This window comes from Phaethon aethereus (genome assembly GCF_964289735.1).
Source record: "Phaethon aethereus genome assembly, chromosome: 1".
Taxonomy (NCBI): Eukaryota; Metazoa; Chordata; class Aves; order Phaethontiformes; family Phaethontidae; genus Phaethon; species Phaethon aethereus.
In genome coordinates, this window is record NC_138575.1 from 28536288 (window position 1) to 28563539 (window position 27252).

Here is a 27252-nt window from a genome sequence, read left to right on the forward strand (position 1 = left end):
GTGCCTTTACACAAGCAGGAGAAACAAAAAACCCCACAGAATCCTATGGCAGAAAAAGAGATCAGATGGTATGGACACAGAACTGATAGAGAGACCTAGCTGAAGTGACAAGCGATTTTGACATGGAGAAAAGAAACTAGTTCTTAAGAGCACAAGCTGAAAAAGGTGTTAATGGGAAAAAGTCCAAACTATTCTTTTGACACTGCTGTTATACAAACTGGAGGTCTTACCTGATTTGCATCTCTCGGAGAAGGTAGACTAGGCATTGGTATTACCTTAGTTATAAGGAACTTTCTCTCTTTCAAAGAAACAAAAAGATTATAAAATAGTGTGCATGAGGTAATGGTTGCTTCCATACTGCCACTTCCTACGTCTTTGACTCAGAAGAAAACCCTTTCTTGCACTTAGAACATCTACCCAGTTAGCTCTACCAGGTAGAACATCTTCTCAAAAATACAAAACATAATCATGGCAACTAATGAAACTAATGGAGTGGAACCGTGATCTCAAATATATATACGTACAAAACCCCTGGAGACCATAGGTAATATAACTGAAGACTACATGCAGTTGGTTCATCAATCTGCAACTCTCTACAAAAGGAATGCCTTCCAGTTCAATGTCAGTAGAATTTACCCATTTCATAAGTCTGTAAGGACAATAAGAAACTGGACTGAGGGGGGCTGGAGAAAAAAAAGTAGCACTGAATAGGCTACATTTTAGAGAACTAATTTATATTAACTGTTTGGATTTCACTAAGCTGAAAGTATTCCAAGACAAAGACGACTGTTTCTAAAGTGTTTCTTCAAAGGCCTGCATTTTGATTTGACACTAATTTAAGGTAGGATTCTTTGAAGCATGCCATTACCAAATAAAAAAAGTGTCATAGCCTAGAGCAGAATGAGACCTTCTTTATTTAAAAACCACTTTCCTTCTGTGTATCCTTTGGTCTAAATTATGTTTGCAAGTGAACTTGGAACACCAAGTAGAACTCTCGTCTACATGGTGACATGGTCTTTCCCCTTCTTTGCAAGGGAGTAAGTGAAAGAGAAATCTGTATAAGGTGTTCCTCCTGCAAACCAGAAGGCTTATAGTGTCACTGGAAAACACTGTCATTTTAAAAAAGGAAAGCAAGGGCAGGTTTAGGGAGGAACCACTGCATCACTATGACTAAATACATAGGCATCCATTGTTTTTAAATCTGACTTTCAATTGCCAGAAAGGTCCGAGTTTTCACACAGTGCCCAGGTTACCAGAAAATAACAATCAAAGCAACTGGCTGCCCAGGGAAGTTAATAAATCATTTGCTCTAAGCATCACAGCAAGCATACCTACTCTACTGGAAAACAATCTGTTCAAAAAGCAAGCGAAGAGGAGCAGAGAAACTTTATCTACTATGAATACCAGAAGCTTATTCCATCAAGAACAGTCTCTTAAGCAGCCATAACTATTTCTGCTGTAAATAACATGGATGTGTGTTAAATCAGAGCCAAAAATCCTTTCAGAATTCAACAGTATTTAGGTCATCTGCACTCTATTGACAGGCACTGAACTCTGAAACCATAATGATGTAGCTCAGCAACAGTGCATGCCTTCCCACTAATGAGGCCCTTTTTCCATGAATAATGAGTATGGACATCAGCTCTGTTGCCAGGTACATAGTATAAACACAATTTAACACATGGCTTTTGGTAAAGCAGTGTGTCTGCTTGCAGAGGCTGAGGTTTTGCATAATGTGATCCAACTTTTTAGCCCAGGGTGGGGGCAGACTGCTCAAGGAAATAATTTGTTCATATGCTATCAAAATACAATAAATCAGGTTTGGTCTTAGTCAAAAAAAGGCAGTGGAGTGGGACCAACAGAAACTGAAGATAGGAAAGTATAAATGAGTTCATTGTTTTATATTCCAATAAATCTTACAACACATGAAGCTGATGAGTTCTAAAATGAGCTGAGACTCCCTGAGATGGGCCTTCAGAGACTCATGAACTGTAAGGGTTATACTGGTTAAGCCTGCGTTTGCTGAGTCCTTGTGCACACCTAGTGTATACACACATCTTTGTTTATATATGGTAAAGCATGAGTTGAAACTGCATGGGTTCAAACAAAGTAAGAATAGTTTCATTTTGAAAAGCCTCATTTGTTACATTTACGACCCCAGTTTTGACTCTATGAGATGCTTTTGAGAAAATAAAATGCACTTTCAAGTTTTATCAACTTCCATGACCCGAAGTGCCACCATGATATTGTTTAAAACTAGGGATCAGTGCTTTAATATGCAAAAGTAGAGCTTGCACAGGAGTTTAGTCTGAGATTTGGGAGGGCATGGCTTAATTCCATGTTCTGTCATAGTTCTGTGCCCTGCTATCTCCCAGGGCTATTATCTCATAACTACATTAAAGACTATAAAGTGCCAACATCCTGTGGTGCCTGGGGCATAAAAATAGGCATTTCTGTTTATTTGTTTCTTAACGTGCCAAAATAAAGTCCATGAGGATCTACACCTGTGTCACAGGCATTGCTGAAATACAGGGAACTACATGCTGAAATACAGGGAACTACAAGACAGACTCTGATGTTACCACTTCAACTACAGATTTCTTCAACCAGACTAAGCACAACGAAGATCTCTCCCAGAGTCATTACTACTACTGGATGGCAGTACTCCAGGGTCTGGATGACATTTTGATCTCTGCTTAGAATGATTTGACTCCAGAAAGAGTTGAAAACATCCCAGGCTGGACTATCACTAATGCTGCCTGGAATCCGCTGTTTATTTATCTTCCATTAAATAACCTCTGCTCTGTCACAGTCTACTGCAGGCATCTGAAGTTTGGCAGGATGACAGTGTTAGTATCAAGCCAGTGGTCTATTGTTAGCCTCATTAAAATTTATCTTAATTTCCTAAGTTATAAGAACTGCTAAAAGAAAGCAGTTAGCACATATTCAGTGGAAGCTTCTGCAATTTTTTTGGTTATACCCCAAAAAAATTCTTTGCTCATCAAGTACACATTTCTCTCTCAGTACTCCAATAAGCTTATGCATCACCCCCCTGCAACTGTTCCATGTGATGATATGGGCCCAAGTACTGGGGCTGACAGCGAGAAGCCTCTGTGTGGGCTCATACTGTTCCGCTTTTTGGCATCCAGGCAATGCAGCAGAGAATGTCAAATAAAGAGGACATAGAAGCCACAGAGAAAAGGGTAGATGGAAAAGATGTCTGGTAAGACAGGAGTTGGGAAGTCAGTGAGGAGATGTATCATGACCATCACTGCCCTGAAGAGAAGATTGGGATAGGTAGTTAGGAGAGGCAGAAGAATGGAATCGGGAATGAGCAGTACTGGCTGAATAAGAAGCTTTTGGTAGGAACTGGGAGCAACAGAAAGCTGGAGCAACAGAAATCTGAAACCAACCATGCAAAAGAGAAGTAGGAGACAATTCAGTACACAAACGGGACAGATCAGCTAAGGGCAGGGCGGAAAGGATGCGCAGTCCTTCAAAGAATCAAAGAGAATGAGTGGCCAAAGCACTGTAGATACAGGCTCCAGAGCCCATATTGGTAGCCATTTATACAACAGTACCTCAAATGATGTCCATCTACCTTTTCAAAAACGTTGGAAATTACAAGCCTTAAAATCTCTGTTCAAAGAACACAGGAAAGGCTGTAAGAGCTAGTAATTAAGAACATTTTAAAGGCTACAAGATCAACCTAGAGAAAAAGTTAAGAAACATCAAAATTAAAGCTGCCTGTTTCACTTAATTCAGCTTTTTAATTCATGTGACTTCTTATCTAATTTTTAGTTATATGATCACATGATGTTCCTTTCATAAACTCCCTTGCCATACTCCACTGCAGAGAATAAGACTTTTCTGAGGATGAATGAGGACTGTGTAGTAACACAACAGGAAACTGATGGCTGTAGGATTCCTGATTCACTTGTTGCAGAACTTGGAATGTGGATAGTGAGTAAGCCAGGGACTGCAGGAAGAGGATGAAGAGTGGCGCTGTGCACATTGATGAACGCTGCTCAAGAGAACTGGATTGTGTTCCTCTTCCTGTCACAAAGTTTCTACACAATACAAGGAAAACCCATTTAACTTAAACTAGACAAAGTATGTCAGTTGGCATTTCTTACTCTGTCTTTCCTCTGAGAGCCTGGTGTCTTGAATTCAAGTTCAAAGGGCTAAAGCTGAAGTCAGCAGGAGCTGTGACTTGAACATAAAAGGTGATGTAATTCTGCATAAACCAATGCTTACTGAAAAATACTGAAAATTAATGTGAAAAGTTCACCTAGTCTTCTGAGCTTTCCAAGTTTTCCCCACAAGATATGAAGTCTGCTACTCACTAGACTGTTGTGAAGTTAAATCAATTAATGTTTGTAAAGCACTTGCATGCTACTAAGTCAACATTCATAGAAAAGTCAACATGGGAACTGATAATCCTTTCTTCCGACAAGGTTTGAATAGCATGCAATAAAAAGTCTGCAGAACCTAAATAGTCGTTCTTTGAATATCAACAGAAAGCAAGAAAGCACTGAAGAGCTGCTAGTGAGTTCCATTACCCTGTACACTGAATTAAGCATGGGTTGGCAGAAAAAATGCACAATGTTTCATCTTTGGATTAAGGACTGTGTAAGTGAATCTATGAAGCTTGTGCCAACCACCTTAATTACAGTGTTTCCTAAATTTTAAGAGTTTGACTTAGAAACGTTGCTTCTGTGTGTACCATATAGAGAAAATATAAATATATATGAACTTACCATCATACTTTGCTAAGACTGCCTGGACATCCGCATATGCTTGCAGTTCCAACAAAGCCTCTAGCAGGTTTTCATGGATGTTGAACATGCTGAGCAGAGGAAACTCCTTCATCAACTAAAATCAATAACATATGAAAGGGTTAGATTATTAACATGGAAAAGGGTTTCTTGTTCAAAATGCATTGAAATAACCAACACCAAGTTAAAAACCCTCAGTTCCTCTTGTTCTTGGCTCTTCCCCAGAGTTCACAATGATCTCAGAAATTTCTGAGCTCTTAATGGACACTGGGTCAGGTTTCTTGAAAACACATGCTTTGCATAGGATGTAATTAGTCAAATCCAAGAGCACAGCTGCCTGAATACATAAGTCTCCTTCAATTAACAGGCTTCTTCAAAGTGAACAAGTTATCTTATTGTACTGGAAAAGAATCTTCAACAATGTAGCTCCTGCATATCAGTAGTAAGTAATCTAGCACCTCTCTGGTATATTAGTAGAAAAATCAGAAAATACATTAAAAAAAATCAGAATAAAATCAAATGAGAGAAGCTTACATATATGCAATTATATTATCAAGTATGTGGTACTAGGATTTGTAATGGTGGATACTTTAGAACACAACTGCAATTGTGGCCAATATATAAAAAAAAGGCAGCAGGAATAGGAAGGTAAAGTTTATACAAATTAACACCATAACTAAAGAATCCATCTTGTATGACAAATGGAATTAAATATGTAGATAAATAATCTAATCCTTTTACAAGTAAATGCCTTTACTTTACAAACTAACCCTTTGAGAGGCCAGGAATTTTTGTTCTTAAGACTTCCCTCAGTTTCAGTGTCTGCAGAGATTCAAATGACTGAAGCTGATATTCTATTGCATCTTCTTTTTGAAGCCTCACTTATTAGAAGCATCCATGTTTTTTACTGCAGAATTGATTAAATTGCATTTTTTATTGTGAGAATGATTCTCTTAAAGAACTGAGTGTTAAAAGATCTTTGCCTCCTTCTGCCCTCTTTACAGTTGTTACACCTTAACTACTTACATGATGTACATTCAGCACAGAAAGGTCCCACACAGTGTAGAACTAGGACAGCTGATATTACTGCTGTTCTTCAGGAACTTGCAGGGGAACACTATCATTTACAGTCTCTCTGAGATGGTTTACGAGAACAGAAATACTACAGCAAGCCAAGTAAAGAAAATTATTCAAGGTCAGCCTTGCTCAATTTGAAAATAGTAACCTAGACCCGAAAACTCTGTCACTTAATAAACCTACCTTTGAAGATACAAATAGAGAAACTGATGAGAACCAGCAAATCTTAATCTCACAAACAGGTAACATAAACAAAAATAAGGATAGGATTGAAACAAGAGGGGTGGAGATTGACCAAGAACTTTAGAAAATGAGAAACAGGTAATGCAATAGAGCTTCTTCACTCCGTTGAGACCTTAACAGGTAAACAGATGCAAAGCACAGAGAATTTCTTCCTTGTGTTAATCATCTGGCATAAACTAATCTAAGAACTATTCTGACCTTAAGGGACAAGTCTGTCTAAATTTGGTTATCTGGATAGTACTGACTTTGCTGCAGTTTGAGAATTGTTAAAATTTCAAAGGTAAGGATGGCACTGCTTTGTTTAACTGATTATATAAGTTTCTGGTGTGAATCATGATCACTGAGACAGCAGCTGAAAGAGCTGACCGAATTTTTGATACTAGTGGCACGGGGATGGCCATAAAACTCCTAGTTTCAATGGTAGGAGCTGAACCTGTGAAAAAGAACACAAACCAAATTGCATAGTTTGCAGGCTTTTTTCATTCTCCAGTTTTTGAAAAATAGACTACAGGCCTTCATGCTCATCTAGGTAAGTGGAAGGAATTGACAATAAAATAAAAAGTTTAAGTCATTGCTCATGAAGAAAAATAACTGCAGGTGAAAATTCACATAGTTAGATTTGTCAGTTAAGGATCCAGCATAGAGCCTACTTCTCTTCATTCTTGTCCTTACTCACTATTGCATTTTTAACAGAGGAAGCTACTATTTGGCAAGAAAAAGCATGACAGAATCTGGCCCTAAGTAAATAGTGATTTAAAGTTCAGAATTAACATATTGCAAAGTAAGCCCTCTAAGGGATTAAGAAAGACTATCCCTGCTCATTGAGAATGAATAATAGCTGGCAGAATAACATTCCCTCCATCAGTGAAGAAAAGGGAAGAGCTGCAGATAGTTATAGCTGTACTGTGGCCAGTAAAAGCTCTTACTCTCGTTCTCAGTTTCTCACTGACATCACTCACTGATTATATTTTTCTATTTTAATTAGGTTCATGTCAGAGTGACAAACCCTGCCTAACACAGCAGCAGAATAAAGGTCACTGTCTGTACTGCCAGGCCGCCAAACTGACAAGTGTTAATAAAGGTTTCATGTGGGAAAGGTCCAACGTTAAGAAGTCCAACCTCCTTGTAACAAACTCAGTTGATACTGTAGCTACAAAAATAAAACACCTCTAAGTACCCACTCAGCTATTGGAACATTGACTGTGCACAACCGACAGCACGTTTGCTATTAAGAGAAGAAAAGAAAAGAGGACATGAACTCATTTTTCTGTCATCTCAGGATGTAGAGTATATAGATTTCACTGCAAATCATTTTCAGTCACAGTAAAAACTTGTTTTTTGAGAAACTTCCCAGAAAGTAAAACCACTTAGATGGAAGAATATTATGACAGGTCATCTTTTAGGCCTCATAGTGAAAGCAAACACTGGGGAGGAAAAAACCCCACCATAAAGGTTGCAACATAAGCCTGCTGGATGGCCAGGGCAGGCCAAATACTGCGTCATGCTGAGGAGCAATGGTGAGTGGACTGTGAGCCTGCTCCCCTTCCCAGCAGATGGAGAGGGAGGCTGGCTCACACCCCACACAGAGATGTAAAGACGGGCACGTTATTCCTGTACACGGGATGAAGAATGCACTCTTGAGTTCCCCAGACCCTTACAGCATCGAGCTCTAATCTGGACTCTAGCTTAAGAGGCACAGATCTCCCTTTGCACCCGAAGATTTATTTTCTGTTAAGTTACAGACTAACATTTGCCAAATTGTTTGGCTTATCAATTTTAATTCTCTTCACTTCTTTACTGTAACCTGACAAATGCTTTCACTTCAGTGGCAAGCACTGCACTTACTTAAAGAAAAGCCAAAGACTCTGTTATCGTCTTTCTCCACACCTTAAGACCTCAAGAGACAGTCATCAAATTCAGGACTCAAGATTTCTCACCAAAGCCGCTACAGCTTTTTACATAAACACTAGGTAGGACTAAAAGTTTCATTGTAAAATTCCAGTTAGTTGTTTCTCAGATGGTATGAAAGAGCTGTGCTCTACTGAGTGAAGCTTATTTTCATACAATATGAAAATAGACACCACACAGCTATGAATGCATTCATATATAATTCACAATTCATATACATATTCACTATATAGGGATGTTCAAACAGCTACTCAATATACCATACCAAATCTATGTTCACAAGGATTTTACTCTGAAATCAATGTTGGTCAAAATACTTTCTAGAAATAACATTCAGACCCGGGGCTGGGTTAGGTGATACTCTGTTCCAATTGCTCTGCATGTTGGGGGGGAAATAGATGTGTAGAAAGTGGAACTGCTTTTCATTGAAAGACTCATTAGGTATACTGCAAATATACAGAAATGGTAGCTTTTGCAGTAATTTTTAATTTTTTTGGATAAATAGTATTTTGGGAGTATAACTTTGCAGAAAAATTCTGGAAATAAGTCTGACACAATCGGATACCTTATCACTAGTCCTAGGAGGGCTGTATTTCCAGACTCACCCCAATCCATATTGCAGGGTGTAGGTTCAACAATTTTGTGATGGATATGAAAACGTGATGATCACAAAAAATGCTTTATGGTACAAGGAAATCCACATCTGATTTATTGGATGAGGAGCAAGTTTTATCTCCCACAGAACAGTTTAATGAAGAGGGCTCCCTTCCCTAAGAATATTTCAGTCATCAGCATTTTCTCATTTAGATATAAATTTTGAAACATTTTCAAGGAATGTAGCTTTAACTGTTGCATCCGTTATTCTCCCTGTGATGACATTAACGTCATGCATCGATTAGCAGTGATACATTATTTGTGTAGAAGACAGCTTTAAGGTACAGTTTATGCCTACAACTAGACCATGGGACTCAAGGGAATACAGAGGTGGATAAATGAATGATCTTATATATAACCTGGTGTTGACACATTTATTCTCCATTTGCATTATGGCTGTATGCATGGTCACATATTTTACAGACACTGTATGCTATCATTCATTGCTGCTTATGCTCATATTTTCTCAACAAACAAACAAAAACATTTTTAGGTCAATGTATTCAACTGCATGCATTCATAAATACGAAAACTGAATTCAGCTTAAAATGAAGAAACAAGAACAACAAGCAGACAAGAGAAATTCAATGCAAACAGTGAAATTGTTGCAACCTTAATTTCTAGTGTTATCTGTTCCCACAGTGGGTATCTGAAATGGTGAAATCTGTCTCCTAAAAGAGGAGTGACTGAGGTTGCCATCTTCCAGGTGCTACTGTCCACCACCATAGAAGAATCAAACACACATTATGGATAGCACCGTTTTTTCACAAGCTCTTTGCATTAGCTGCTTTCTTATATATGACTTGCAATCTGTAAGAACTGTTAACTGAACAAGGTAGAAAAGGCAAAACTCCAAGCCATTTCTGAGTACAAAAACAGAAACCTCAATTTCCGTGGGCTTCATTGTCTACAGCTGAGCTTTCAGATGTCTAAGCTCTGACTGAAGCTTACCCAGGGCTTGAGGCATTTGCAACATGTCACTCCACGTTGATTCTCTGATGTCTAGTAAGATACACTAATGCTTAAGTTTTTTCTCCTGGCCAGCTCACCTGGCAAGCACAGAAGGGAAGAAACATTGTCAGCAGACTAAGGCTAGCACACCAAAAAGCTCTGTTAACAATGTCAGATGCTTAAAAATTAGGCTAAGTCCTGGTCCTAGAAGTGCAACTCATTCCAGCCTGGTCTCATTGTGAGTGGGATTCATGTGATGCAAACAGACACTCCCATAGCTCTCAAGAGTTGGAAAATGATCTGAAATACACTGGACCTACCTGAATTAAAGTTCTGCTTAATTACAGCAAAAGTAGGATTCTGTCATTTAATGCATTTCTCTATGTGCTACATTTCTTTTGGCAAATAATCACTGTTTTGTTTGGAAGCAGCTCTGCAGTTACTCCTTCACAGCTCAGAGAGGATAGAAGCTACGAAGCCAAATCTGCCAGAGCTTATTCTTTTGGAGCTTGGAAACGATTAGCTGTAGGATCCACATATTTTCATCCATATGTGGAATTCAGGGAATTTGACATGTCATCTAATGGCTGACCTTCAGAGTGTCAGAAAAGAGACCCAGATCCAGTTTACACTAACTGTGCGATGGCACAGGTATAAAATTTGCTGACATTCCATTTTTAATTTGGCAAATGTGAGTTTAGTCCTAGTGATCCATAATACTCACAGATAATATGACTTCTCTTCAATGTAGGATTAACAATGAGTCAATAAAGTGAAAAATATCTTAGCAAATATGTAAACTCTAAGGAAATATGCTAGAACATGCAGCCTTTATGTTCTCTCTTAATTGGAGGATTAAAGCCTTCAGAGTATAACTTGAATTCTTTAAGGAATGTAATTATGAAAATGTTGTTATTCGGACTGTGTTGTAAAAATGCACATATTTCAGGAATAAAGAGAATTTTAAAGGCAGATGTGGCATGAAACCAGAAAAGCACAGGTTGCTGTTCCAGATGTATCTTCAGTAGTAAACAATCACATCACATAAAAGTAGTAACAATGATAAATTGTAATAATGTTTGTTACATCAAAGATTAGTAACTTTATAAAGCATGAAAATAAAATCATTACTCATAGCCCTCTTCAAAAACATTCTTTTATTTGCATGATCCCAAAGTACTCTTCATAGAAACTTTGCCATATTTTTAGAAGTAGATTTTTAAATGAAATTAAAGTGAGGAAATGAGCTAGTAGCTCAAAAGAGGGCTAGGAGATTCCAGAGAAATGGAAGAGCATAATTAAAGGAAAATACAAAGCCCCTGACCATGGAGTGATGCAGGAGGGCAGACAAAAAGCAGTCCAAGTTACCAGGGCTCCTACCAAGACTATGTGACTATATTCTAAGACTACATTCTATCTTAATAAAGTCACAATGCTGGAAACCTGTAGTTTCTATGAGAAACATTATTATCACGTTTAGGTAGTAGTCATCAAATTTCTAGGTTTTGAGGGTTTTGCGCAGGGTCACAGCCATGATGAAAAGTGAGGGTCTTAGTCACGTGCAGGTAAAGGGAAGGGATAAATACCATCAGGGGAATCACAGGAGCCTCCATTTTGTTTAAGAGCCCATTCAAATGAGAGATGTTCCAATCCACCCCTCCCACTTAGCCATAACATGTGAATGTGACGAAACAAACCACGTTTGAATATACAGGCATATGGAAATGTTAAAATCAGCATTTATCACTTGCTATTATTGCAACGCTTGTGTGACAGAACAAGAATTAACTGAAGATACTACTCTGTGGTAGAGATTGGCAAATGTCACCATTCACAAGAGCAGCACTCTTCTAAAATTTATGAGATAACTCTTGGTCTCGTTTAACTAAGAAGTACTTTTCCTTCAAATTTTAATAAATGGTACTTTAAATAACTGCTACAGATGTTAATAAAGCTAGAATCCCACTCAAGGCAGAGCAGCCTGCTTAGCCTGACCTGTGTAACACAAGCCAAAGAATCTGACTCGCTAATCCTTGCCTCAAGCACAGAAGTATTTGGGAGAGAGACAGTAGCTGCCAATGCAAGTAGCTGCAGAAGTTGTGGTGTTAAGTTGCTAGGGTTCGTAACATCTTCACTAGCAATTAGTACTCTCTTTGTTTCACACAGCTTGGTAAGTCAAGGTGCAGAACGATGTCCCAGCTACTTATTCCCACTACCCAAGAGCAAATCAGCAATGCACACAAGAATACAGAATTCAAAAGAATATTGAACAGAAAACCTAATCTAAAGCACAGCAAAAGAGGTTGCCAAGAAAGTATGATAGATTTGCAGAACCGTTACAGCAGCAAAAATCACTAACACCGCTAGTCATAAAAAGATAAAAACCCAACCTACCCGTATCATTAAAATTTATTTAGTATGGTTGAGTACCCTTTTGAAGCCTTCAAATGACATAACCTCTAAACCATTTTAAATGATCTGGGCAGCCTGAGTGTTTAAACAACATACCATGCAGCCCATTGATAAGCATGCAGCACTCTTAACAATACAAGTTGCTTAGGTACTGATAATTCCTTAGTGTCTCCTGTGGCATAAAATATGCATTTAGAGACTTCAGGTGAGCACTGAGATGAACACATAAACATCCAACTGAAATATCCTCAGCAAGGTTCTCAGAGCTAGGTACATAGAAGTAGACTTCTGGGTCCTTTACTGTGATCTGAAGAGCAATTTCTCAGCAGATATGACTGATCCCAGAAATTAAATGTACTCTTCTGACCCTTAAAAAGTGTTTTGGTTTCTATCCTCCTCCAGATCTGAAGAAAGACCTGGAGAGTCTCTTCTCTCCCTAAACCTCACCTGTTGCTAAGCAAAGCTGCAAAGCACGGGGCAAGTTGCAATTCCACTGTGTCTCAGAAACATATACTTGTTAAGACTACAAAGCAGTCTTCAGGGGAGCACAAGGCCACAGAGTAGGAGATAAAGACACTCTAGAATAATTTTCTTTCATCTTCTCTCTGAAAGAGGAAGCAATTAATAGCTTCTGTTCACTTTGTCCGCTAGCACACCTTCTGCCTGCCACTCTTCTCTTTCCTAAACATACAACATCCTTCAATGAAAGCTTGCTCCACAGTCCAAATGTTCTCCAGAACAATCACAAGAAGCTCAAATTAATTTGACAATTCACTTTCTTGCATGGTACATTTTCATCTGAACACTCCAATGACCCAGTCAAAGGAAATATGTCAGTATGCCCTTGAATTCAGTAGTGCAGAGAGTCACTGATCCAGTCACCTGCAAAGTACAGAAAGAAGTGTCTCTGCATACCCTCCACATCCTCTCTGTTTTCAATAATGAAAAACATGAAACACAAACCCAGCACACTTCTGTTTTCTTCCACTGTAATGGTGAGGGAATGGGCAAAGAGTAGAGAGAGAGCAGCTGGTACAGAAGGTATCGCTTGCTCATCAGCATGTAGCTACTAGGCTTGCAACATTGTCCACTATAAAGATGATTGTCCCCAAAATCCCAAAATGAAGGGATACTGAAGATTCCCCACAGCCACCACTTAGGAACTTTCACCTCTGCACGTATCAGATTTTCCAACATAATTTAGAACACGCTAGTTTAAATCCTCCTAACAGAATCAGCACAACAAATAAAGCAACCAGCACTGAAGACTTTCTCCGCAGGGACAGTGAGAGAGATCTAGTTCCCTCACAGACTGTATCGTTCTCTGTATAAACAGGAATGAAACTGGAATAACTCCGTTGACTAGACTGGAGTTATTCCAACAATACACTAATCAAAATGAGATCACAAGTTAACTCAATATATACAAATACTGACAGCTGCTGGTTTCTATAGCAAAATATAGTAAACAATTATCATCAGAAATACAATCAAAAGCAACACCTATGTATGATTCAATTACGTGCTTCCATGAAAATTACAGGTTCGTATTTCTCATTAATTCAACTCAACTAAATGAATGACATCCAAGCAGCAAAGCCAGCAACAAAATACTATCTCAAAATCAATCACAGAAGCAACAGAAATTCCCACCCATTTTTAAATTAAAAAACTCTGTTTCTAAAGTTTTAAAACAACTGGATTTTAAATATCTCCAATATAATATTAGAGAATATGATTTTCCTATCAGCAGGGTATATAACCATAACATTAAAATCTTAAGTCACCAACAACTCATTTTCTTTCCACTGAGGTGTTTTAAGCAGGATCTCAGACTTTTCTTACATAAAATTCAAGTAAGACAATCTAATCCATCAATAATGTTCTCAAGATGGCCTCATACATGCAATGAATTAAACACTCTCAAATATTTCATTTTTTCAAAGTGGCAAAGACTCACTACATCCCAATCATATTTCCCAGATGGTGTCATGAACCTCTTAACACTTCATTTCCATCATGTTCCATGTCTTGAGAAATCTGTTTTCAATCCTTCAAACACAAACAGGGCCTCCGCCCTCCATCCCCTGATGCTCGATTCAGCAGTCCCCAGCCAACATTTTCTTCATATTCTTCTTAAGGCGAATAAATTCATCTCCTCCCTCATCAATCACACAGAAACCTTCAATGACACATTCACGTTCTTCAAACTTCTTCATAAGTATATTATTTATGTCTTCTGAGTATATTATTTAGGTCTTCTATGAAGAAATGGAAGATATGCATTCATGAGAAATAAGTAGCTCCAAGTTAGTCTAAGAAAAGCATCAGCAAAGCTGACTTGACCCTACTCTTGCTCCCAGTGTACTGGAGTTGTGACCTAGAGATACTGCTGCTTTTATATCCCATCTAGGGACCTGCTAATTCTCAGGTCTGCTCGCTCACCATGAAGAGCTCTAGAGGCATCTAAATTCAGTTCTGAGGATTTGGCTCAGTGTCTGTACGTGGAAAAATACAGAATGCATTGATCTGAGTTGAAGCTCTAGAAGCTGAAATTCTATCTTTATACCTCCTTTGCCTTGCATCCAGTCCTTTCATTTTAGCAAAACATTCCTATGTTTTGGAGAGTGTTTTCTATCCTTCAAGTGTCTAACAAACATTGCCTTTGGGTCTCCCTGTCATTGCTGCCTTTCAAGATCCACATTGTACTTAACTTCAACAACACACATTTTTTTCTCTAGTGACAGAATAAGCCATTCATTATAATCAAAGCATTCTGGGTCTCACTTTGCATAAGAAACCTAGGACTACATAGATCACTCAAGTCCCTAAATCCAGTGCTCTGCATACACAATTAACCATACGTATTGACATCAGCAGAAGGCGGCTTCACAGAGTATCTGTTCCACATAGCCCTATCTACAAATCTCAAAACACATTCAGGAGCCCATAGTAAGCTCCAGAAGTTGCCATAATTATGATGTGTGACATTTGAATGTGAAATTCAAAATTTTATCCTTCTTGCATATTAATGCCAGAACTTAGAATTCCAGTGTTTGTCCCCAAACATTTCAGTATTTGTCCCCGAGTGCCTGTGTAACAAAATTCATAAAGAATCAGTGGAGGTGACTGGACTGAAAATAACATTTTTGAAATCAACACTCTCCCAGCTAACCACAAGACTGCAAAACCAGGTCTTTCTTCCTCGTTCCTCTTTCTCACACTCCTAGTTGTACAACGGCTGGGTTTTTGACAAGTTCTTTTTCAACACCTCTGTCTGGCAGCCTAGTGATTCTGCGGAGTGAGAGCTGTGTGCATGAAAAACCCCAGCTAGAGACAGGAAACAAAGTTAACTCACCACTTGCCATCTGGTAGATTATTTAGGACGAGGATCTGTAGTATTACAATGAACTCTGCTCAATGCTTTCAAAAAATACCCATGAGTGCCCTAGTTCCAGGAGAAGATGCTGGGTGCTGGATTCCAAGCTGGCAGACATACTTGCCGTACTGCCATTGATGCAAGTGCCTAAGCTCCAGAGAAAAGTCACTTGCCTTTTTCCATTAAAATTCCCACTGACTTGTGGTGAGAATTTCCCTTTTCACTAGGCAGGTTTTGGGACCATTCATCCGAGCTACCTAAAGCACACTACAGATGCTTCATTCTGGTCTGGGATTCCATTTTGTGCATTTAAAATTTAGGTCCTTCAGCTTAACTTGCAGAAGTCTACATCTTGCTGGATTCACCTCTACCTTACATTTGTGGGAGCTGGAAAATTAAGTGTAAAAAAGGAGAACACAGGAAACTGGTAAACAGTTCTACCATCATCTGCCCAGAGCTCTAGGGCTCCATTCTTCCTTCTGTCACAGACTTGCTACCTTGGGTAAGGCAAGTCACCTCCTCAAAAGAACTGTGTTCCTCATCTGTATCCAGGGGATCTCACTTGAAGAAATGCTAGGCTTTCACAGCTACCTCTAAACTCGAGCATTTTACATACTTGAAACATATACAGTGCCTTATGTGGACAGCTGCCCCTCCTGCCATCCCCAAAGTATCAGGGGGAATGTTTCAAATTTGTTGATGTTTCAGGTTTGTAGCTTTGAAGCTTACTGACTTATGACTACCATTGGTAGCTCCCCTGCCTACAAAACAGGGATATAATCATCCCCCATCTCAGAGGGAAATCAGTTTATTATAGATTCATTACTTGGTTTTGACTTCTCAATAATAGGTTTTGCATGAATAAATAACACTGTCTTCAGGTCTGAATAGTGTGACATAAACAATGCACAGAGCCAAACTGCAGCTTTGCAAGGAGGAAACAGAATACTTAAGACCTGTTCATTAAGCTGGCAGCATTCATTACGTGCTTCAGAAAAAATGTTATGTAACTTCATAATCAAGTAATTAAAGACTGCACTACACTGCATATGTACCAGGATGGGAAATTCAGTCTGTGTGGGCAACCGTCTGTCTGGTATTTTGTGACTTCATAGAGCTGCTTTCGCAATGTTACAAATGACCTCTTAAGTACATAATCTTTATGTACATTACACATATAAAATGACTATCAGCAGTGCTGCATGCAGCAGAAATGGATGCTAACTTGTAAGCAAATGCGTACCATTTCTATGCTACTATTATCTAAGTATCACATGCGAAACAAATCCAAACTCACATCTCTCATCATTTTCACTGCTTCCCTGGTCCTTCCCAGCTTTCTTGCACACATTGCCAGCCTCCTCTTAATATAAACTAACACATTGGTGTCCCTTCCTGTATAAGAGGAAAAAGAAACAGCGTTAAGATAAAAAAGATAGAACACAGGTTCATTTAATATTCCAACACAAAAGGAAACACACTTTTCTTGCCATTTTTTCTTATTCTTTATCATCAATGCTTTCACAGTAATTTTAATAAAAAATTGCCAAATTCTGATGGTTTAGATGTGGCATAGCATCACTGAAACCAGTGAAATTACCCCAGGTATACAGTGGTATCAATAAGGACCCATGGGTTGGCCTTACACCTGAGAAATATAAGCAGATCTGAAGGCACAGAGAATGCTGTAGGGTACAGACCATCAAGTAACCAAGTGAGGCAAGAAGAATCGCTGTGAAGTTAACACAGCACAAAACTCTGTGGTCACACACACAACATTAAATTACTTACCAATTCACATATATGGTTACGACAAGAGCGTTCATGAAAAGGCATGTTATATCCTGCCCTTTTTGTAAATTAGGATGTACATGCTTGTTAACAGGAGATGTAGCAAAACAAATCCTCATCCTCTAAGAGTCTCTTTCCTTAATGTTTACAGGAAAAGTAGTATACCCTGTGAACTTTTAGTTTACACAGCCTTTACTTGTTATCCAATTATCATTTTCAAATTCCTCACACTGCTAATTATGGATGGCAAATTAATACATTTCAGATATGAGAGTCCTAGGTGCTGGAAGATGCCCTAACAGCAAAGATGACAGAAACTAAACAACTGCAGTAATTATTCTCTTGGAGAATTCTTATTTGTTTCATTTCTCATTCTCTTCCCTATAACTCCAATGTGAACTCCTAATGTACTTCTGGACCAAAAGGAAATGTGTGGACAGCTAATCATCTAAAAAATTACCATATCGTGAAAATATAAAACACCTGCTACAAATTATCTTTGTGTATAGTACGCAGTCTGTAAAGATTTTAGTCTGTCCCTAACATTTTCAAGTCTTTCATAATAAGAACAAGATGTGCACTGAAAACATTTCAAGTACCTACAAATTGTTTTAAAGCTGTCATTATGATTTTCAGATAGATTAAGCAGCAGGTTGAAAGGTCTGACTTTAGAAGAAAAAAATAAGAAAGGGAGGGAAGGAATTTCTTTAGCTGTATTTCATATTACGTAATTCCTTATCTCTGTATGGATTCCTATATATTTAATAAACAATTTATTAGTCACATCTGTTTCAACATGTTTACGTACTGTAACTAAGACGTATACATTTCAGGCCAAGCTCCTTTTCAGTCGTTTTCAGAAGGAATGGTCAAAAGGCATTTACTTACTATGAAATTGAGATAACCTTTCAGGCCAAAATTTTCTGAGGTGACTAATGATTTGAGGTGACTGACATGAGCCACCTTAAAAAGAAGACTGCTTGCACTTTCTATAAACTAGCATCTTTTGAAAGAGGTTAAGTGGGGTACTCGAAGTCATTATTTACTCTTAAAATTCACAGTCTAACATGAAATACTGTATGAAGGGGATGAAACACATGAATAAGCAGAAAGATAGAGCAATGTGCTGTTGTTCAAGAAAATACATAGTGTTTTTCACCTGTAAAAGATGAAATGTCAACTTTTATCTCAAAGTCAACTTCAAGGACCAGAAATGGAATAACAGACATCTCAGAACCATGGTGTAACTGCAACACATCTGTCCATGGTCCTTCCTCTCTAAAGAGAGCTGAGCTCTTCACCTTTGTAAACCATGCAGAAGTCCAGCATATAATCAAGAGAATCCTACTTGAAGCCCCTGTGTCCAAGGCACCATCTGAGGCTGCAACTTCTGTAACATCTGTGGGTGCATACTGACATTATCAAGGGGATGCTGGGTAGTATGGAGAAGTGTGATGATCTAGGCCCTCCTGAAGCCCCCCCTCTGAAGCCGCAGCCAGACCTGGTAGTCACTTTTCAGCCGCTCCTGCTCTGTGGCAATGCACTTATTTTGCAATTCAGCTGGTTGCTTACTCTGCTGTAATACTGAAGCTTCAGGGTGTTAAATTTCATGACAGTAGCCATCTAGCATCCACAGGTTACAAAAATACCATACTTATACTTGCCTGCACAAACTTAACCAGGTTGTCTTGGACATAATAATCATGACAGTGTTTAATTAGTCTTATTGTATATTTTTCATAGAATCGCTGTCATTTTCTGCACTCAGGATGGATTGAGTGCACAAATTAAGGTTTCACAGACAACCACAAGCCTGCTAGAGCCTGAAAATTGCTTCAAGGGCTCAGCTGCTCTCTATTTTTTCTCCAAAAATAAGCAAATCATTCTAAATACCATTTTATAACCAACAAATGTTTAAAATATTATCCCCAAGCTTTATAAAACCTCAGGTTTTCAGGTTTAGACTTGTGTACACTTTTGAAACCAGAGATCACAGACAATTTCACTATGTACAGCCTTTATCAGCAATCTTCAAATTATGTGAGATAGCCAGAGGCTGTGAATTCAGGTCCTGAGAAACCTGAAGATGTCCAAAGTATGTTAGTGCTTGTACTTATGTAATTGGTATTATTTTTGCCTGAGGTAGCCGTTGTAGACTAGAAATAACCTAGACTTTGCTTTATTTATCTTTTTGTTCATTTACTGGCAGTGAGCCCTCATGTATTTTCTTAGGTTTAAGAAGCATCACAGCAGCTAAATCTGCTTATGCGAAATAAAAAAAAAATCTAGGCTTTCAATTAGAGCACTGTATTATTCCAGTTGTTAATTTTTATGTTTCTGTGACCTTTCTCAATGTATGCAACTAACATTTCAAATGTCACACTGGTTAACGGATCTCATTAACTTGTATACAGAACAATGTTGTATATGTATTTACTCTCACAGCTGATGGAAAAAAGCTGGCAAAATATCACTTCACTCCCATTTCCATCATTCTTTATGCCTTTTCACAACATGAGCCCGTGTTTTCAAAATGGCTAAAGGCACTTCAGCACAACTTACTAAAAGAGTGTCCAGCATTTTCTGAGTATCAGATCTCTTTTGGCTCTGCTATCTTTTCTGCTAAGTACATGCTACAATATTTTCTGCCACAACAAAGAAAAGGTGCATCTGTAATCTGAGTGTTGCTAGCCCAGCAACAGAATCAAGCAAAAACACTGAAACGGAATAGTCTGGCTTTACAGCCATATTCCAGCCAATGTTAAATACTGAGTACATCATTCTGAGAGGGAAAAAAACCCACCCAAAACCCAAAGAACTCTCCAGAACCTGTCTCCCTTTAGAAATGGCTATTCCCTCCAAAGACACGTACGGTGCTGGGCTTCATACTGGGCACCATGGTGCTGTAACTGCTGACTGCGCCTGTAACAGCCCTCTCCAGCTTTCAAAGCTTGCTTGAACAGCTTCTCTGCTTCTACAATTGTTGTCGCTTCCTCTTCAGCCAAGAGAATATAGGCAGTAGCACACCTGCAAAAATATCAGAGGAAAAATCATGAGAAAGTTGCATGAAGTAAAAGCTATACAAAGACATGCAGACTGGCAAAGATATACCAAATACAGAGGCAATATAGTTTTCCCTGGGCATCTTTCTGATGAATTACTCTGATGAATAAATATTCTGGCAACCAGATCATGACTCTTGTGTGTAGGTACTGCATCACTCAGCCACTTGAGTAAACCTATTGACAACTGCCTCAGAAAGTAAAGCACTGTCTCATTAAGCAATTGTGGCCTACATCAGTGAGCCACACTCCTTTTGGAAACTAAGACTAGTTTTATGCACTATTGTTTTAACACAAAATGTCTCCATTACTATAATGGTATGAAAAGAATCAATAGACCTGTAAGACCTGTCATATGCAAAGAACAAGTTATAACTGTAATTGTAAAGATTAAAAAAAAAAAACCAAACAAAAACCACAAACAAACAGGAAAGCAGCTTTAGGAATACACAAAAAGGTGAAATTTCTTTTTCACAGAAAGGTGAAATGTGCGGTGGGAGTCACCTCATCCAGCTTTTAGCTGTCTAATTTAGATCTCTTAACTATCTGTGCCCCTCCACCTCCAACAAGGAGTATCTTCACAAAGCCATTCATTTCACATGTTTAAACATCTATCTAAGAACAGGGTGAATTGCTGAATGGGGGTGTCGCTCTCATTGGCTATAGAGGGAGCCCAGGCAACTACTTTAAACTCGATGGCCACATTTTTAGCAGCTGAAGTTACGTGGGATATAGCCTGTTGACTTCTTTCCGATACAAAGCACATTGCTGATAAGATTCTTCCTTATACAGAAATAGAATCAGGCTGCAGCTGCCTTTAGTTGCATTTCACAAAGAGTCAAGAGCTGAGGAGCAGGTAACAACAGGTCTGGGTGAAAACAAGATTCCAAGCACCAGTACTTGCTGTGGGCCACCCAGCTGGAAAGCAGCTTGGCAGAAAGGGACTTGGGGATCCTGGTGAACACTGAATTCAACGTGAGACAGCAATGTGCCCTGGCAGCACAGGCAGCAAATGGTATCCTGAGCTGCACTAGGAGGAGTGTTGCCAGCGGGTGAAGGGAGGTCATCCTTCCCCTCTGCTCAGCACTGGTGAGGCCACACCTGAGTGTCGTGTCCAGTTCTGGGCTCCCCAGTACAAGAAGGACAGGCACATACTGAAGAGAGTCCAGCAAAGGGCCATGAAGATGATTAAGGGACTGGAGGACCTCACATATGAGGAAACGCTGAGAGCTGGGACTGTTCAGCTTGGAGAAGAGAAGGCTCAGGGTGGATAACCATTAATGTTTTTAAAGACCTGAAGAGAGGGTGCAAAGAGGACAGAGCCAGGCTCTTTTTAGTGGTGCCCAGTGACAGGACCAGAGGCAATGGGCACAAACTAAAACACAGGAGGTTCTGTCCGAACATCAGGAAACACTTTTTTACTGTGAGGGTGACCAAGCACCAGCACAGGTTGTCCAGGGAAGTTGTGGCATCTCCCTCCTTGGAGATACTCAAAAGCTGTCTGGACATTGTCCTGTGCAACATGCTGTTGGAGAGTGGCCCTGCTTGAACTGGGGGGTTGAACCAGATGATGTCTGGAGGCCCCTGCTAGCCTCAAGCATTCTGTGATTCTGTGATACGCAAGTAGAACAGGATAGGCTTATAGCTCACTTCTGCAAAAGCCTTTTATGCTACATGCTGTCAGCTAAACTGCTGTCCAGGAACAAACAATTCTTTTCCTCCTTCTAATGAAACATGTGAAGGACAATCCATAAAGCACCAGTTTATGGAATTCTACAACGCAGTAATCTCTGACAGCAACCTAAGGGACTTTCTCTACTTTATGCACTTTGGCAACATTTATACAGTTTGCTATGCCAGTAAAGCATCACAGCACTGAGTTTATTGTGGGATCTCAGAATACTACACTTCTCATTGAGAAAATAAATTACGGACTCAAAGACCAAAAGTCCCAGAAAATGACATCATATTCTCTCACACTATGAAATGAGTATTTCAGAAGGTGTTTATGAGTCCCTTCTTTCTTCCCTCTGTTCAGGATGACTGAAAAATCCAAAAGGGAACTCTCCATCCCATATTTCATACGGTCATCAGGAGGCAACTTAATTACCACTTCGCTACGCTGATCCAAAGCCCACCGACATCAATGGGAAGACTCCCATTGTTATCACTGCCCTAAGGATTTTCTGGGTGGCTAGCACAACATGCAGCTGTGCTTTTTTCCTCCCATTGTAGGTCTTCCCGTGACAGGCCTATAATCATGGTTAAAAATTACTGTAGCAAACCCCCTGCCTTAAGCTATCATCAAATGGATTTTTAAATAACAGGAAATAAATGTTAGTTGTGCTGTCACTCACTCATTCAATTCCAAAGCTTCATGTGCTGCAGAAATTCGGGCTTGGGGGTTTCTCTCTCTCCAGGCTTTTTGCATTACTATTCAATAAACAAAGCAGAACAGGGGCATATCAGTCATTACAGCGTTAACAAGGAGAATCTACTGCATTGTAATAACAGAATTTATTAGTCTCAGCTTGACTCACTCCAGAGCATTTCAAAGAGCTCAGTGGTCGCTCAAAAGATACATAATCAACATGAGCTTTTGTCCCAACTATTCAGCTTTATTCTTTCATTTAGTTGAACTTTTTTCCATGGAAAATCTGGCTGAGAGATCATGCCATCTGCACTATCACATACAGGTGACAAGCAGCTTTTTCCTCTTGGGGAAGCAGATTCAACAGGGCACAGAAGAATACAAGGATAGTTGGGATTCTTATTCTAGTTCCTTACTGTGCTGTTGCTTTAGGTGAACGTTAAATGGAACCAACATCCAGTCTAATCAGATCACCTCATAATTAGCCCACTGAGTTCAGAAAATAGGATACATACTTATCGTGTGTCAAAAAAGCACAGTATGTTCTCCTTTATAACTGCCCTCAGAATGGAGCGCCCAACTGTCAGTATCAATCCTTCCCCAAGAGACGAAGAAGATTTGTCTCTTCAAAGGCAAATCCTGATGATTAAAATCACTGTCATACATTTTTAGCAGAACCAAAGTCAACACGTGAATGTAACAGTAAAGGCTTAATACAGCTGAAGTTGTTTACATCAAATTCAGTTGTAAATGTGTTGTTTCCATTTTTTACAGAGCATCCAACTATGTGAGGGAATGAAACATAGGACTCAAGCTTTACAAAAGCACTCCCTTTTCTGTCAGCGTAGACTAAATGGGACCTAGATAATGTAACTCAACATACTACACTGCAGCTGATGCAAATTAAGCTATACACGTTCAAAGCCACTTCAAGAAACAGGAAGCAAAAACAGGTCTTTACACTTGCCAATGGTACCCTGAATCACTTCAGCAGGAAAGTAGAACAAAATAGTGACACAAATTTTTAGCTAGTTTATACCTGTATAAATACTTGTTCACCTCTAGAATACTACGAACCCAACAGCAACAGCCTTCCAGGCATGATCAAACTTTTACCTTTCCTTATCTACCCAAGAGACCGATGTCTGACTGCATTTTTCTTGCATCGTTTTAAAACAATCATTAACCTACTAGCAAAAATGGTTGTTCACAATGTCTCTTACTAGCATCTGCAGGCCGTAAATGATCTGTGTCACATGTAAAGAATGTCTGATGGTCCTGTGCTGAAAGATTCATATCGTAGTAAGTCAAAGGTTCTCTCCCTGTTACCCATGTATACCTGCAAATATGCCAATAAAGAGACATTTTGGTTAATGAGGTCACATTTGGCGAAATGAATCCAGACAAGAATCCTAGATGTTGGAGATGGGCATAGCTTACTAAATTCACCTAGCCAATCTTCTAACCAACATGCATTCCATTTCACTGTACTGTGATGGAACAACAGTAGTTGAACCTAAGCTAATGAGGATGTTGGAAAGTACACACTGGAAATAGGTAACACACATATTCAAACATTAGGACTACATGAAACCTAGATATAATTCATAAGGTTGTTTGCTATAACTGATTTGAACAGAATTACTGTACTGGGTACACCATGTTTAGGTTTTCCTTTTTTAATAAGACCACCAAAAATTGCAGAAATAGCAAGTGCATGAGCATGAATTTAAGTTCCTTTTAATTCAGAAACATTTTAAAAATGACAGAAAAACCTGGCATGAGCACAAGTGTCCACAGTTGGTTTTGTTTTTCCACCTCTGAGTTAGATTAATGGCAAAGTACAATCAAGGCCCTTAACCCAGCACTATGCCTGAAACTGTAACTTTGTAGCACTTACCGATTATATTCAGCTCCTCTGAACAGATTTAAGGGATTTCGCCAGACTTTGCATTCTGTCATAAACAGAAACACACAATAATGAATCTCTCCCAAATTACAATGAGGTATTGGAGGTTTATCAGAAACATCAGTTACCTTCTAATGAGTATTATCAAGTAACTTTTAGTTTTTATGGGTGAAAATGGAAAGAAAAAATCAAGAGCAAAGAGATGCAAATAACCAGACTGTTCTTCTGTTTAAATAATAATTTCATTATAAATTAGTGTCAACAAATGTTATTATTCCAGACAAATAACCACTAACAGAGCTCCAAATGTCAGATGAAAAGATAACACCGATTAGTGCCAGGGCTCACATTTACCACAATGCAGAATTGAAGAGGGATCACACTGGGTTATTGCACGGAAAAACAGCAATTAACTCAGTCCCTATGGACTTGTTATTTCTGCAGGAAAACTTCATTGTCTAGTTAATACTGTAAATCACTGAGAATCTCAGCTACAGTTGCCAAATTTAATTCCTCCTTAGCTTGTGAAGCAAAAAAATCCATGGCAACATCTGCTGACCTTACTCAAGTTATAAGCATCCCAGGGTTGACAAAGGATGCTGAAGTTGATTGGCAGAGAAAAGTTAATTGCATTGTAAAGGTTTGGGAACACTAAAGGCATTTAATACATTTCTCTCAGGGGTGAGAAAAATGCAAATTCTTCACACTACAGGTAGGAAATGATAGGAAAATCCACAACAATGTAATTCAGAACAGAACTAAAAAAAAAAACCCACAAAAATCAACTTCTGCAGCTTTTGAAAAGGTGAGGTCTTGATTCTGGCTTTTCTTCCTTTAACACCAGATTCGTTCTCTTCATTTCAACCAGTGAAGGTGAGACCAGAGTCAAACCCAGTATTTGCAACAAAGACTCACTGAGAGGCAGCATGTCCTTCCACCGCAAATCTGCTACTGGATGACCCCTCACATGGTGCTCTGCAAAAACTCACCAGTAGCATTGGCCCTGCAGCATTTCACCAGTGCTTTCCACCACCAGAAGTCAACCAGCAGGTTTTTCCCTATGAAATTCTGTGACATTGTTTCTAAAGAGATCACAGCAACAGTTTTCTGGTGGGATACTGAGTCAGTAGGGTATCTACTCCATACAACACTGAATCACAGAATCACTAGGTTGGAAAGGACCTTGAAGATCATCAAGTCCAACCATTAATCCAGAACCACCATGTCCCCTAAACCATGTCCTGAAGCACCACATCCACACGTTTTTTGAACACTTCCAGGGATGGCGACTCCACCACCTCCCTGGGCAGCCTGTTCCAATGCCTGACCACCCTCTCAGTGAAGAAATTTTTCCTAATATCCAATCTAAACCTCCCCTGGCGCAACTTGAGGCCATTTCCTCTTGTCCTATCACTAGTTACTTGGGAGAAGAGACCAACACCCTCATCGCCACAACCCCCTTTCAGGTAGTTGTAGAGAGCAATAAGGTCTCCCCTCAGCCTCCTCTTCTCCAGACTAAACAACCCCAGTTCCCTCAGCCGCTCCTCATAAGACTTGTGCTCCAGACCCCTCACCAGCTTCGTTGCCCTTCTCTGGACACGCTCCAGCACCTCAACATCCTTCTTGTAGTGAGGGGCCCAAAACTGAACACAGTATTCAAGGTGCGGCCTCACCAGTGCCGAGTACAGGGGCACAATCACCTCCCTACTCCTGCTGGCCACACTATTCCTGATACAGGCCAGGACGCTGTTGGCCTTCTTGGCCACCTGGGCACACTTCCGGCTCATATTCAGCTGGCTGTCAACCAGCACCCCCAGGTCCCTTTCCGCCAGGCTGCTCTCCAGCCACTCCTCCCCAAGCATACTTCCACTGGGAAGCATACGCCTGTTCCCTTTATGCCTGTTCCATTAAAGAAAGAGACAGATATACAGGACAGCAAGTTAAGTCCTTCTCTTTTTTCATGGACATAGCTCCCATTTCTGAGTATGAGGCTAAAGTGGCACGGAGAGAAAGCATTTTACATAAATCATTTGCAATAACATAACGACACCTGCAGCTACACAAAAGCTAGTCAAGAGGCATAGGAGCTGGGCCCTCAGCTTGGTACCTGCATCACCTAACACGTGCATGAAACAGAGACGGGGAGAAGGAAGATGTTTGGGAAGAGAACATTGATTATACATCTCCATCTTTCAACTAACCACTTCAGCAGGTAGCTAATATTAGAAAGCTCCACCAGTTTTACTCAGCAGGAGTCCTCAATTGACATTCAGCTGTTCTGTTGTGCGGCCAGAGGGTAAGGCTGTTTGACAAGCTTCGATCTGACAGTTTTTACATAATATGACTTTCAAACCATAGTAAATATTAAATAAACATCAGCCTTCTCAGTTCCAGAGGTACAATTCAATGGCTTGGCTTGTTCTATTTGTAACCAGCAAGATCAGGCAACAACTATTTGATCACAGTGACACCATTCTTTTTGCTCATTTTATTTAAGTGGTTATACTTCATCCGAAGCATGCAGTACTTCAGCACTGTAGCAGGAAAAGGGGAGGTGAAGAAGGGCTTTTATTACTACCTCCTGTCGTGGGAGTACTTTGGCATCTGTCTGGCTAGGTAAACATGATGTGCTCTTTGTTGCTTTTGTCTTGGTATCTGCTGATACCGTGGTCTCAGTACAACAACCATTCCTCTGGTCTTTCTGACAAAGATATCTA

The 27252-nt window shown here is 39.5% G+C and overlaps 1 protein-coding gene across 1 annotated transcript in view; it reads right to left on the bottom strand.

Annotated features, from left to right (window-relative positions):
- Positions 1 to 27252, bottom strand: part of ST7 (suppression of tumorigenicity 7) — a gene marked incomplete at its 3' end in the record, with an annotated part of 156923 nt that overhangs the window by 32380 nt on the left and 97291 nt on the right. Inside the window, exons 4-9 of the mRNA XM_082001783.1 lie at positions 24527 to 24581; positions 23850 to 23965; positions 22613 to 22688; positions 20066 to 20220; positions 16700 to 16797; positions 4761 to 4875 (exon numbers count right to left, since the gene is read on the bottom strand). Of these exons, the coding sequence (XP_081857909.1) occupies positions 4761 to 4875; positions 16700 to 16797; positions 20066 to 20220; positions 22613 to 22688; positions 23850 to 23965; positions 24527 to 24581 (615 nt within the window). The remainder of the gene's footprint in view (positions 1 to 4760; positions 4876 to 16699; positions 16798 to 20065; positions 20221 to 22612; positions 22689 to 23849; positions 23966 to 24526; positions 24582 to 27252) is intronic.